The 13,476-nt window shown below is 42.1% G+C and overlaps 1 protein-coding gene across 8 annotated transcripts in view; it reads left to right on the forward strand.

The window, feature by feature from the left end:
* Positions 1-13,476, forward strand: part of FOXP1 (forkhead box P1) — a 563,431-nt gene that overhangs the window by 398,633 nt on the left and 151,322 nt on the right. Inside the window, exon 1 of one of the 8 annotated variants that reach the window (XM_045808081.2) lies at positions 634-890. The exons of 5 other annotated variants lie outside the window; for them this stretch is intronic. In XM_045808081.2, coding sequence (XP_045664037.1) covers positions 705-890 — 186 coding nt within the window. In that variant the 5' untranslated portion in view covers positions 634-704. Of the gene's footprint in view, positions 1-633; positions 891-13,476 lie in introns of those variants that run through there. 2 more of the 8 variants (XM_045808082.2, XM_045808080.2) reach the window with 2 other exon arrangements.

Consider the following 13,476-nt stretch of genomic DNA (forward strand, 5'->3'; position numbering starts at 1 on the left):
AGCTCCTCATCTTATTTTTCAAGCTGATTTGTTCTGCCTTTAGCAGTTTACTTTTCTTTACAGTATCTGTCAAGTTACTCGGGTGACGGAAGACAGGACTTTAATAATTAGTTTGGGGCGGGTTAAGGAGTGTTCGAGTAGACAAGCTAGGCATCTGGAGATAAACAGGTAGTTCGGTTGATTGCAGAGAAGGAAAATGTAAAGGAAAAGCAGCAAAAGCAAGATCAAGGGCATATCCCGGGAATGCAGGACGATATGTTCTTTAAAAATACATGTGACAAATTCTTCTAAAGTCTGCAGAATCTGGATTTTCTTTCTTTCTTCCCTGTTTTTTTTTTTTTTTAAAAGCATCCTGCCTATGTAAATGTCACCACAAAAATATCTCAAGAGCAGGTTTCCCGAAACCCTGTCGGTGTGTATTTGTCTGCGAGAATGAGCTGTTTGGCTAGGGCTCGGTCTGGCCAGGGCACGGTTCTGATGCTGTGTTGCTGCTTGCGGACCTGGAGTGATTTAGATATGTGTAGCATTAATAGATTTCTTCAAGGGCTAAATGCAACTTTGAAAATTACCTGCAAGCTCCAACTGATCTTTCAACTTTGAAAGTGAAGAATTACTTGAGGAATTCTTGTGGTTTCTTTGTCATTTAGTGAGAGCCCAGCAGCTACTGTGGAGGCAAGCGTCCCTGAGGTTGCCTACAAAGGGCAATGTTCCAGTGTGTTTTCTCCTCGAGTGTGCTTCAGCCGCACAGCACTTCCTGTTTATTCAAACATCTTTTTTACCACTCGGCAACCCCCGCTTCACAGAAACAGCCAGAACCCATCTACAGCAAGAAGACGGAAATCCAAAGGCAGACAGTGCGAGCTCACTCCGTCAAACTCTTCATTTTCTCTGTAAGTGTCCAGAGAAAAAAAAAAAAAAAGGAACATTTTTGCGGGCTTAAACTTTTAAACTAGGGATCTGCTCCTGCGCAGACATTCTCTGGAGGGCAAAATGAGATGATCCAACTTGTTTACTGCTTTCTCTCCCCCCCCCCCACCTCCCTCCTCTCTCCATCAAAGGCGGTTTTCTTTTTAGAGATTCGAGAAGACCGGTTGGTTCTAAGTCCTTGTTAATTCACTCTTGCTTTCAAATGGGTCTTGGGATACAATCAGCTAAGTCAGCAGCCGAGTGTCGTCAGGAAGGTTGTATAAATAAGCTTGAATGTAGTTTCGAGCCCTCTCGGCTTATTTGTGACTTTGTTTTTTGTTGCCTTCTTTTTCTTCCTGTTATCACAAGTGGTGAGAGGGTGCAGGGATGGTGGCTTTTGTAATTCTGCCTCTGCAGAATTGTCCTCGGATGTTTGCATCATGACACCGTCATCACTTGTGAATCGGTCTTGATAATATTTGTACCAATTTCATGCCAATAAAAGTCAGACTGCTGAAACAAGCACGGTCATTATCTCATTCATATTACTATTGTTTAAACGGAGTGGGCTGCGAAAGGAAAGAGAAAGCCCGCCTCACTTTCCGCGATGGTTGTTAACTTTGATGTTGGAAAGCTCTTTTCAAAATTCTCATTGTGGGTAATTAGTATGGCAGGGAAAGCCCTTGGACCTGGGCTGCTGCTTCGCTCTGTGTCGAAGAGCGGATGGGATTGCTCTCTGAGTCCTTTCTGGTGAAATGAGTTTCTTAACACAGGGTTTGACATTTTTTTTCAAGGGTTCCACCTTTCCTGTCTAATGTCGTTGCCCCTTGTGCCTCCCCCCACCTCCCTCCGCACCCCTCCCCCAACCCTGACCCCCAACTTCACTATAATTGGTAAGCCAGGTGCTAATTTTTTTTTTTTAACTATGTACTGGTCAGGGAATAGACAGGAAATGGAAAATTAGCTCTTTTGATCTTAAGGGAATTGTTATTGCTCTGAACCTTGTTTGTTAGTCCCCAGACTAAATATCCTTAAATTTTATTGTCTAAAACAGCATCTATTAGAATAGAGAAAGAAATAAGCTCTGTAGCTGTCTGAACCTCTCATGGAAGAAATACCTAAATAAATTAAATAAATAAGTGTGCGTGTGTTGCTATTGCTATGCTGGCTTTTTTAATGTTCAGAAGTTGTTCTACTTTGCAGGGAAAAAAAATTATGTTTGCGACTGCCTTAAGGACAATTTGTTTAACAGTAGGAGTAATTGCAGGGAAAATGGAAAGAGTGACTGGAGGTATTTACTCAGATGTTAGTGTAGGTGTGGGGGCCGAAAACTCAGTGTGGGAACAGTGGGCTGCTTTTCTTGGTATCTCAGTCTATTTGATGACCATCAAATTTCCCAGCTCGCTGGTTTTGTTTTTTCTGGATGGCATGTTTGATTATTTATCAGAAGGGGAAGGGAGTAGCTGAAGCAAATAAACATGTGACCAAGTTCTGTTTTGTTTTCCACTCAGAAAGCCATGCCCTTTAACAGATATACAGAAAATAATAAATGCATTGTTTTATGATAAAAGGAAATTATATGTGTCTTTTTTTTTTAAAGGCAAGTGAGTGAGTTAACCCTTGAGACTCAGGAGACTTTTTGGCTTCTGAGAATTTGCCAGGCTTTTTACTGAGAATTAATCTATTGTGTTGTATGGATTTACGGTGCCGGATTTCCCAGGATTAGTTGTTCAGCAGTTAGGCTTTTCTAGATGCTCCGCTTCGTTATGCCTGCCTCAGTAGCTCTACTTCTTTGAAGCACCTGTGTGTGTGTGTATGTGTGTGTGTGTGTGTGTGTGTGTGTGTGTGTGTGGACAGATCAGTAGCCCCAGCAGAAGGCTCTGTTCTGACTTTATATCTAAACATGAACAGTTGAGTTAAAGGAAAATATACTGGAGTTTCTGTGACTAGTGTGCAGTGTAATGTATTCGAGGCCAACTTCTGCTCCTCTCTTAAAGGTGCCAGGCAGATGCTATAATGCCAGATAATGACGTGTGCCTCATTGTCCTTCAAAAACACCTTCCAGACTTCAGTATTATGTAACGCATGTGATGATCTTCGGGATTGTTATCTCAGATCGAGGCCTCCAGAGACAGAGGGAAAGGCCCGAATCTATATTAAGTGTAGATTTTTAAAGCAAGCCCGCCAAAAATATAAGTTTGTCGTTGTCGTTTTAATTCTCAGGTGGGGTTTGCCTAACTGTACGCAGATATTCTCTATACTTACGCTCTCGCTGACATATGTGTGCCCACCAGCACCTTTTTAATAACTTCGAGGATGGTTTTCTATGGAGGCTTCCTCTTTCATCCACATCCTGACACATCCTGAAAAAGTGATGGCCATGATCCTAGCACAGTGTCTGGCCCTGTCGTATCAAGCCCTATAAGTCACAGTTGAAAATCTGCTTCCTTGCCTATACTGTTTTGGAATGTGGATTGGAAACGTGCACACAGAGGGATTCCCTCTTCATTGACTATATAAGGGAACAGTGCAGCCGACAGTCAGACACAGCACAGCCCGCACCGGTCTGGCCCAGCATGTATGTCCCTGGGAGGTGGCTTTGCTCCGGAGAGGGTAGCGATGGAAGCAGGAGCCTCTCTCCCTCCTCTGTTGTCATCTTGGGTGACTCTCCAAAAGGCAGTTGGGTTGGATAATCATACTTTGTACTTACAGAGCCTTTGTCTGTGAAATCAAAGTGCCTGACTAATGCTAACTTGGTAATACTCAGAACACCCTTGGGACATAGGTAGGCTGCAAAGATTATCCCACTTTTGAGGTGGGAAAATGTCCTGTTGTTAAAATAGTTTACAATTTCCGGGTGTGTCTGTACTTAATGGTCAGGCTAGACCTGGAATGGGTATGATCTGGATGCCATGAGAAGCATTTTTCCAGTGCCATATTCAGCCTGACCACAGGCAGTCTCATGAGAAAGTGTTTTACCGTGAAGAAACTGGACTGGAAAATATAGCGAGTGCGCGGTGTTGATGGTGGGGAGGGAGGAGTCAGGGAAGAGTATTGAAGCTTCATTTTCATCTATTTAGGGTCGAAGTTAGGATTTTGTTGTTGTTGTTGTTGTTAAGATGCAGTATGGGCTGGGATTTTTGATTTTTGTTTTATTTCACATTAACTCAATATGATGTTGGCAATTTAACTTCCACAAAAATCAAGTTCATTTGTTCTCTGCTAAGAAACAGACAGTGCTTATTGGCTGTGCAAAGTTGAGTCAGAAGTTACTCTGTCGTTGGGTGCTTTGGGGGCAAAAGAACTGAAACATTCTGTTAACTCTAGATGTTACTATGTGATTCTTCAATTCTGGTGCGTCTTAAGCCTCCCTGCTGTGGTTACTAAGCCAGTGAAAAAATTAGTCATGTGCCATTTGCTGTCTAAAGTCTTTTGTTGAAAGCTTTTTCAGAAGTCTCTAGAGTAGGGTGGTAGTATTTAGGTTTTTTGGTCTTCGGTACCGTTTATTTGAACCTGAGTATAGAAATTAGATTTGAAAACTCCCTCTTAAAAAATGTGCTTTTAATTTTAAAAACTAATTTTCAAAAGACCATCAATAATATGATTCCAGTTTTGCTTAAGGAAATTACTTCCCTTAAGCATACTCCCAAATGCTGACAGTGGTACCAATATGTAGGTGATGATAGGACACTTTATTTTTTCTTTTCCTAATTAATGTAGGCATCCTCCATATCTTCTACCAGGAGCTTATCACTTTCATAATCAGTGACTGTGTGTGAAGTGCTTTTAGAAGCCACTGAAGAATCACTTACTGAATGTCAGACCCTAGCCTGTGTACTTTACATGTATTGATTGTGATGTAGGAACTGTTACCTCCTCCCATTCTTACAGATGAAGGAACCGAGGCACAGAGAGGTTAAGTAACTTACCCAAGGTCACACAGCTAGCAGGTGGTGGAGCTGGGGTTCAAATCAGGTAGAATGGGTTCACATCCAGATAGAATGACGGGTGTTAGCTCTGCCACCACTCCGGCTGCTTCTGGGTAAATGCATTAATATTTCTGAAAGCTAATTTCTTTTTCTTTGGAATTGCTGTGATTCTCTCAAGGTCAGTAATTCCCCCAAGTTCCCAGAGAATCCCTATTTCTTCATACGTGAGGACTCAAGTTCCACCTTATGCTAAACAGGGGTTACTGGAAGTTCCAAAAATCATTGTCACACTATGAGCACAACTCAGTGAACACGGCTGCCCATCTGATGAACCAAGTTTTGTTTTTCATCTCCTTTTTAAGGAAGTGTTCTTAATTCCTTGACCAGAGCAATCAAACCTATTTTTCTTTTACCCTAGTCCCTATCTGTAGCATATGCATTTATATTTATATAAGAGATAAAATCATCAGGAAGTTGCCTATAAGATTACCTTTGTGGCTTCAATTCTTCCAAACATTTCTAAATTTTTGTTTCCTTAAAGATCCGTTCTGTTTAGCAAGTAGTTCTAGTTCTCTGCGAATGGAAGAACTCCAAATCCATGGATCTGTGGATTAGTGGCCGTTTTGGCTTGTGTCATTCCTGAAGTACAGTGAAGGGATTCGAATCCAAACTGTGTGACCTTTGGCATATTATGTAAACGTTCTGTTTACGTAAAGCACGTTAGAAGCAAGCCAGATCCACAGTTGGCATTCAGTGTTAGCGATCATCTTGTTGTTCACCAGCAGGAGCAGCGTGAGTACCATCCTCCCGGCTAGCTCACTGTTTGGCCTCGAGGCAGCCATGCCTGCCGTATTGATCCAAGAGTCAAGGCAAGGCTTGGTTAGGGTTTGGTGAGGGTCAGAAAGAGCCAGGCTTGCTCAAGTGCCTTTGCCAGCAGAAGGAGCCAGGACTCCTGGCTACAAGTCATCTGTGTGACCCTGGGCAAATCACAGATCCCTCTTGGCCTCAGCTTGCTTTTGATACAACGAACGGTGTCTGCCTTTGATTCCTTTTGGTTCAACAGAGGATGCTGTGGTTTTCTCATTGCCTCTGTAAAGAGGACAATGACTGGTTTGAGATTACTGGGAAATAGGAATGTTTGCTTCCCACAAAATATATTTTCATAGGTATGGGGTAATGTATTGTAGTGATACGTTATATTTAATAAGTAGTTATCATGTACAGATACTGTGCTAAGAACTTTCTGTGCACACTTCACTCCTACTGCTTGTAATTAACCTCTCTGTTCCTGTGTTTCTGTATGTGTTAACTGGGTGTAATAATTGATTTTTTTAAGACTTATTTTTTTAGAGAAAGAGAGAGAACATGAACGGGGGGGGAAGGGTCAGGGACAGCAGAGAGAATTCTCAAGCAGACTCCCCACTGTGGGGCTGCACAGAACCCAAAGTGGGGCTCGATCCCACGATCCTGAGATCACGACCTGAGCCGAAATCAAGAGTCAGATGCCTAACTGACTGAAACCACCCAGGCGTCCCTTAACTGGGAGTAATAATCCCTTGAAGAATTGTGAAAATTTAATGAGATAATGTGTGTGTACTCTTCAGTACCTGTCTGGTAATAAATAGTCAAAAAATAACAACTTTTATTATTATCTTCCTCATCCCCATTAACCAGGAACCACAGTCATTTTAAGAATACGGTTATTTGGAAATGCAAATCAAAACTACAGGAAGATAGTGCCTCGCAGCTGTTAGGATGGCTATTGTCAAAAAGACAAGAAATAGCAAGGGTTGGCGAGGCTGTGGATAAAAGGAGCCCTTACGCACTGTTGGTAGGAATGTACATTGGTGCGGCCACTGTGGAAACAGTATGGAGGATCCATAAAAAATTAAAAATAGCATTATTATATGATCCAGCAATTCCACTTCTGGATATATATCCGGAGGAAATGAAATCACTACCTCAAAGAGATGCCTGCACTGCCACATTCATAGCAGCAGTATTTACAGTAGCCAAGACAAGGAAATAACCTAAATGGCCATTGGTGGATGAACAGATAAAGAAAATGTGGCATGTACGGACTATTATTCACCCATAAAAAAGAAGGGAATCCTGCCATTTGCAACAACATATTTGGACCTTAGGGGCACTGTGCTGAGTAAAATAAGTCAAACAGAGAGAGGGGAATACTGCGTGATCTCACTCGTATGTGGAATCTACCTTAAGTAAACCTACAGAAACAGAACAGACTGGTGATTGCCAGAGGCCGGCGCGGGGGCAGGTGGGAGGTGGGCAGGGGAGGGAAGGTTGTCCAAAGCTACAAACTTAAAGTTATAAGATAAATAAGTTCTTGGGAATGTAATGTGCAGAATGGTGACTAAAGTTAACCATATTGTATCATATATTTGAAAGTTGCTAAGAGAGTAGATCTTAAAAGTTCTCGTTAGAAGGAAAAATATTGTAACGATGTGAGGCGATAGATGTTAAGTAAACTTACTCTGGTAGTCATTTCGAGATCTCTGTCTATCTTTATATCATATAGATATCACAACATACCAATAAATATGTCTAATCTATCACCCTGCTGTACACCAAAAAGTATGGTATTGTATGTTAGGCATATCTCAATAAAACTAAGAGGAAAAAAGCCTCCAGAGAAAATGTTTTTTAATAAAAGGTTATAGTGGGGAGCTCCTGGATGGCTCAGGCATTTGAACGCCTTGGTTTTCTGCTCAGGTCACAATCTTGCAGTCGTGGGATCAAGCCCTTCATCAGGTTTGTTCAGCACGGAGTTGGCTTCAGATTTTCTCTCCTTCTCCCTCCTGCTCTCCCTCCACCTCCCTCTCTCTCTCTCTCTCTCAAATAAATAAATGAAAATAAAATCTTAAAAAAGAGAGATTATAGTGATTTAATGCCCCCCCCCAACAAAAAAGCGAGTGGTTATAGCAGAGTGTGGGAATCCGCAGTGGGTTAAAAAAAACATGGGCCAGCAATCATACCGGGTAGGTGGGAGAGGTGGGTCTAACTTAGATGAAGGCGGAGCAAAGACCCAGGTGTCTAACGCTGAGGTGGGCTGGACTTGTGTTAATTTATGAGAAGAAATCTGTGCTCTCTCAGTTCAGCCTCTCTGTTGTTGGCATCATGAAATGCTTCTTTTGAAAAATTCCACCCTTGGCCCAGCTGAACCAAAGAACGGGGCTTGTCCCTCCTAGGGCTTGGGGAAGGAATGAGCATCAAGGGATAACGGCAACAGCATTGGTATCACAGAGAAGCTGGATGAACTCGGATAGGTAATGAGGTGAAGCCCAGTGTGAGGGAGAACAGGTGTAGCTACGTGCATTCATTCCTTCCGGGCCGCCTTCTTGGGGGTGGCCGTCACAGCCATAGAAGCTCAGACACTACAGGGATTCATGACTAGCATCGGTCCCTTGAGTCAGAGGACATCCGGGAACACTGCTGCTGGAAGGAATTAGATTACAAGCAGAGTTTTTAGGAAAAGTAGAATGTATTAATATTTTCCATTTTTTTTTATTTTTTAACAACTCTATGGAGATATCTTCGACATAAATAAATTGTATATGAATACAACTTGATGTTTTTATACATATGTATACATTGTGAAAAGGTCACCACACTCAGACTAACTTATCCGTCACCTCTACACTGTTACCCTTTTGTATGTGGAATGAGTTTTAACTTAAGAACTATTCTCTTAGTGGGGTGCCTGGGTGGCTCAGTTAGTTGAGTATCTGACTCTTGATTTTTGGCTCAGGTCCTGATCTCAGGGTTGGGAGATGGGGCCCCACGTCGGGTTCCACACTAAGCACAAAGTCTGCTTGTTCCCTCTCCCTCTGCTCCTCCCCCTGCTCTCTCCCTCCCTCTCTCTCTGTCTCAAATAAACAAATACATCTTTAAAAAAAAATCCTCTTAGCAAATTTCAAAAACACAATACGGTATTATTAAGTATAGGCACCATGCTGTGCATAAGAATTCTAGTACATATTCATCCTGCATAACTAACTAAACCTTTGTACCCTTTGACTAACATCTCCCCATTTCCTACCCCCCCCCCCAATGTCTGGCAGCCACCTTTCTACTCTCCTTCTAGGAGTTCGACCTTCTTAGATTGCATATATATAAGTGAGATCATGCAGTATTTGTCTGGAAAAAGTAGAATTTAAATGGAGAAGACACGTAGATGCCTTGTAAATGTGGGCAGAGGAGGGGAGGGCAAATTTGCAGATGTGGCCATAGCACCAAGAATCCTGGGAATGGAAGGATCTGGTTGAAGAAAGCGAGTCTTTTGTGTGGGGAAGTTACATTAAAAGGTGTGATACTGGGAAGACAGACGCCTTTCCCTTCATCCTGAAAACAAAGGACCTGCATTCATTCATGCATGTTTGGCTCTGTAGGACTGCATATCCCTTTGCCAGAATTAACCTGCAGCCATATTTGGTCTAACCAGGGACCTTGGTAGAATGTGAGTGTCAAGTTTGCATGAGACAGTGTTTGTTTGTTTTTGTTTTTCTGTCCTAGCCATTTACTAGACTTGTGACCTTGGACAAGTCACTGAACCTCTCCATCTCATGATTTTTCCACTTTAAATTGGTAATCATAAAACTTTGCCTTGCTTCCCTTCGAGATGTTGGGAACAAGAAGTAAGATAATAAGTCTAAAGGAACTAACTGGTGGAGTGCCTGGCCCATGGTAAGCAATTCAATACATTGTTTTTATTTTAGTACCCTAAATGCAGGGTGTTACTACACTCACTCCTCTGTTTCTAGATGGTCCTTATTTCTCAAATTGTTATACTAGTGTAATCTTCGCTATTTGCAGTAACTGCTCTGAGAAATGTAAATTATTGGAGATGATGATGATTATAATTTTTGTTCTGGTTAACTTTGGCCAAGAGTGAGTAGTTCCAAATTTTAGATTATTGGTCTGGTTTGGGTCTTTCCTCTCTTTCCACTTCTATTTCTTTTTTCTTTTCTTTTCTTTTCTTTTCTTTCTTTTTTTTTTTTTTTTTTTGTCTTTCATCTCAGCTGGAATGTTGCCTTTAAATTGGCTTTCACTTTTGTTTCTTTCCCCAATGTTCAGGTAAGAGAAGGAAGGTATTTTGCAAAGCAAGGCATTCATAGGACATCCCAAGTATGTGTGACTTACATTACAAGGAGCAAAGGAATACAGCACTGTATTTGAGTAGAAACTAGGTTCAGTGTTAGTAGTAAAATCATAGAAACCTCTCCTTTATTTTGAACATGATTCTAGCCAGATTCTTCTGCAAGCTTCAAAATTAGCAGGTCTCATCCCAAGGTTTGAAAAGATATGAATCTGGATTATTCATAATGAGAGTGGCTGGGCTGCATCCTCATAAAAGACAATTGCAGAAAACAACAGGTTCGTACAGCAAGTTAATAGAGCCCTTTGATTCATTTATCCTTGCATTTGACCCCCATATTTTTTACTTTGGGAACTTGGAGAAGAAATGGGCCAATGTATTTCTTTCTTTCTGGGCACAATCTGGTCCTTCCTTAACAAGGAGAAACGGGTTTGATGCAGCACCTAACTTAACATTTTAGACATTTGCTAATAAACTTGACTTCTGTTTTACTTCATTGCAATGCTAGTGTTGCCCACGGTCATGGTGCCCCAGGCTGTGGTCTTGCCGACTCGTTCAAGCTAGACAGGCTCAGGCTTGGGCAGTGCTTGGATGGAATCCCTCCAAAGACAACTCAGGTGCCGGAGACTCGGTGGTGGTGATTCAGCGTCTGGCACCGGCTCCAGCAAGGAGCAGCCAACCAGTGCCTCCACAAGGCGGTTATAGGGCCCTGTGTTAATAGGTATATGGAGTAGGAGTATGATGGTGGGGTTTTTGTCTCCTCTTATAAGAGACTTCAAACAGACTTCCTGACTGTTTATAGCCATTAAACTTATTTCAGCTGATTTTGCAAGAGGATCATAGATATCCTTTTTCTTTTTGTCTCATGAAAATTCCTAACCTTTACCTTCTTTGGCGGCAAGTATCCTCTATGCGGATACTTAAATAATAGAAATTACTCATAACTGCAAGTAAATATAGGGTTTTCTGACCCCTTTCTGCCCCTAGGTTTCCTTTGGGGGTGGGACTTGTAGCAGAATGCCTCCTCCTGTTTAGGATTTCTGATATTTCTGTGTCCACATCTCCTGTACTTGGGGCATGGGATCATGTCTGAGCCCTAGGGCATGAATGCTGGCAGATCATGGCATGGCACAAGAACACAGTGACCCAGTTCTGTTCTCTTTCATCCCAGTTCTTCTTTAAAAAAAAAAAAAAAAAAGAGGGAGAAAGAAAAAGAAAGGAAAAAAAGGAAGGAAGAAAGAAGGAAAGAAAATACTGTCTGTCATCTTTTCTTCTAGGAAAACACACTCTAATTGATTGCCAACATTAAAAAACTCCTAACTCCCAACATACCCCTGTCAGGTCTTTACCTTATTTGTTACATTTTAAAGTAAAGCTGAAGTGCAGAACTCAAGTGTTAAGTGTCATAGCAGTGATAACCGTCCTGTGTGAAGAACAGAAAGTCATGTCGGTAAGGATTTGGGAAACCCGGCTTGAGTAGATCTGGAAGGTGGAGGTCCTGGTTGGTATGGGGTGATAAAGAAATTGCAGTGGTCCAGGTGGTGGAGGGATGCTGTGTCCTGGCCCCATCCCTTCCCACCCCCACACCCATGGATGACACTGCCCGCAACCATACCTCCTTGTGCAGGTGGGACCATGTCAGAGGTATCTTTGACTTTTTCATTTCCTGTCCTTTTGGATTTCAACTCAAACACATAATGTTCCAGTTCTGTAGACATGGGGTTGTCTCTACTCCAGGTTTTCATCATGTCTGTCTAGATATTGTCTCATAAACTCATTTGCAAAGACTGGAACATTCTGAGAAATCCATCTCTATCTAAATATCAGCTATTATGGAATGTCTTGGAGTATACAATACTTTCTCCAGCTGCTAGAACTCTGAGGATGGGTGGAGCAAAAGGGAACCTCTCCCTTTTAGGTCACTGACTCAAGTCCAGTATCCCAGCTGATCTAAGGCTTTGCTGCCTGCCCCACCTGCTCTGAGCAGGGCTGGGTGGGGATGGGGGTCAAGTCAAGTGAATCAACTACCGATGAATGTTCAGAGTGCGCACCCTTATTTGCATTCTCACCAAGTAGACCAAACAGTGACTGGTGCAAAGAGATTGTTAAAGGCTCTCTGATGATTTTTTGATGGTTGTTACCCCCATATATTAAAATTTTAATGGGGGAAGTGGGTTTTCTTTTTGTTTTTTACTTAGGATGCTGGTAACATGACTTGATGGTCTGTTGTAGTGTTTTCTTTCTTTTGGCATGTAATATTTACACAATCACTAGAATCAGAATCTTTCCTGGGGCAAATCCCTCTATGAGATTAGCTTCCTTTTCCATTTTCCTGTGATAAGCAAGTGCTCCATTTGTAAATCACTTTTTTCCTCCCATTGGCGTTCCTGTTGGAGAACCACTGCTTTGGAGTGCTGTTGATTCTGTATGAATGCATCTACACATCTAGTCCCATCAGCCACTGTTCGTTCTTTTTTTAAGTGACCCACAAACGTGCTTTCCTTCCTGCCTTGGAGTGTTTACTGTGTCTAAAGGAAGGAGGTGATGGAGTTTCTCTGTATACTCAGTCCCAGGTCTGGCTACAGAGTGATCCTTAGATTGTGTTAAGTGATGAGCACTCTTATTAAGGTGGTAGTTAGTTGCTGGGTTGCACCAAGATAGCAGATTATTTTATGGGGGGAGAGAAGCTCTCTAGAGGTACTCGAGGCGCATCAAGAGGTTGAGAAATATGGACGAGAACATAACTTCTTCCCTCCTAAGCTTCCCATGCTGCTTTTATTGCTATCTCTTCCCCCCACCCCCATACGCACAGTGACTGTTGATTAGCCTGGGAAATTATCTGAGAAACAGGTTTGATCTTGAGGGGTGGGGAGAGTCTAGGAAAAGAAATTAGAGGAAGGGTGGTTGACTCAGAGCAGCCTTTGAAGCTGGAAGTGGGACAACTTGTCAGGGCAGACAGGAAATTACCGACTTCTCTCCGCTGGCCAATAGCACATGCTGTCTTCATTCTGATGGGGTTCGGGACCTCACACCCAATTGAGGAGATTCACTCTGAACTGGTGTAAATGATCTGCGAGAAGAAACACATAGTCAAAGTTTGCAACTCGTTTTAAATAGTTTCAGAAAGAGGAGCACACGGATATATTTTGTGTTCACGTCCCAGTTCTTTCTGGAAAATCAAATAGGACTTTTAGCTTTAAGAACAGCAAATTAGTAAGGTCCATGCATGTCAGCTAACTCCTAAGCTTATTTTGGGCAACCGATTGCAAGCTTTGTTTTTATAAAATTGTGTCCAGTGGAATCTTCGGGGAATCTCAGAATACAGATAGCAACCCAAGGCACGGCTTGGCACACTTTTCCTGTACAGGGCCAGATAGGAAATATTTTAGGCTCTGCGGACCATACGGTCTGTGTTGAAAGTACTTAACTCTGCTTTGTGGTACAAAAGCAGGCATAGACAGTATGTAATGAAACAAACATGACTGTGTTCCAATAAAACTTTATTTGTGGATACTGAAAATT

This window comes from Ursus americanus, chromosome 14 (assembly GCF_024610735.1).
Source record: "Ursus americanus isolate L20-20 chromosome 14, mUrsAme1.1.p, whole genome shotgun sequence".
Classification (NCBI taxonomy): Eukaryota; Metazoa; Chordata; class Mammalia; order Carnivora; family Ursidae; genus Ursus; species Ursus americanus.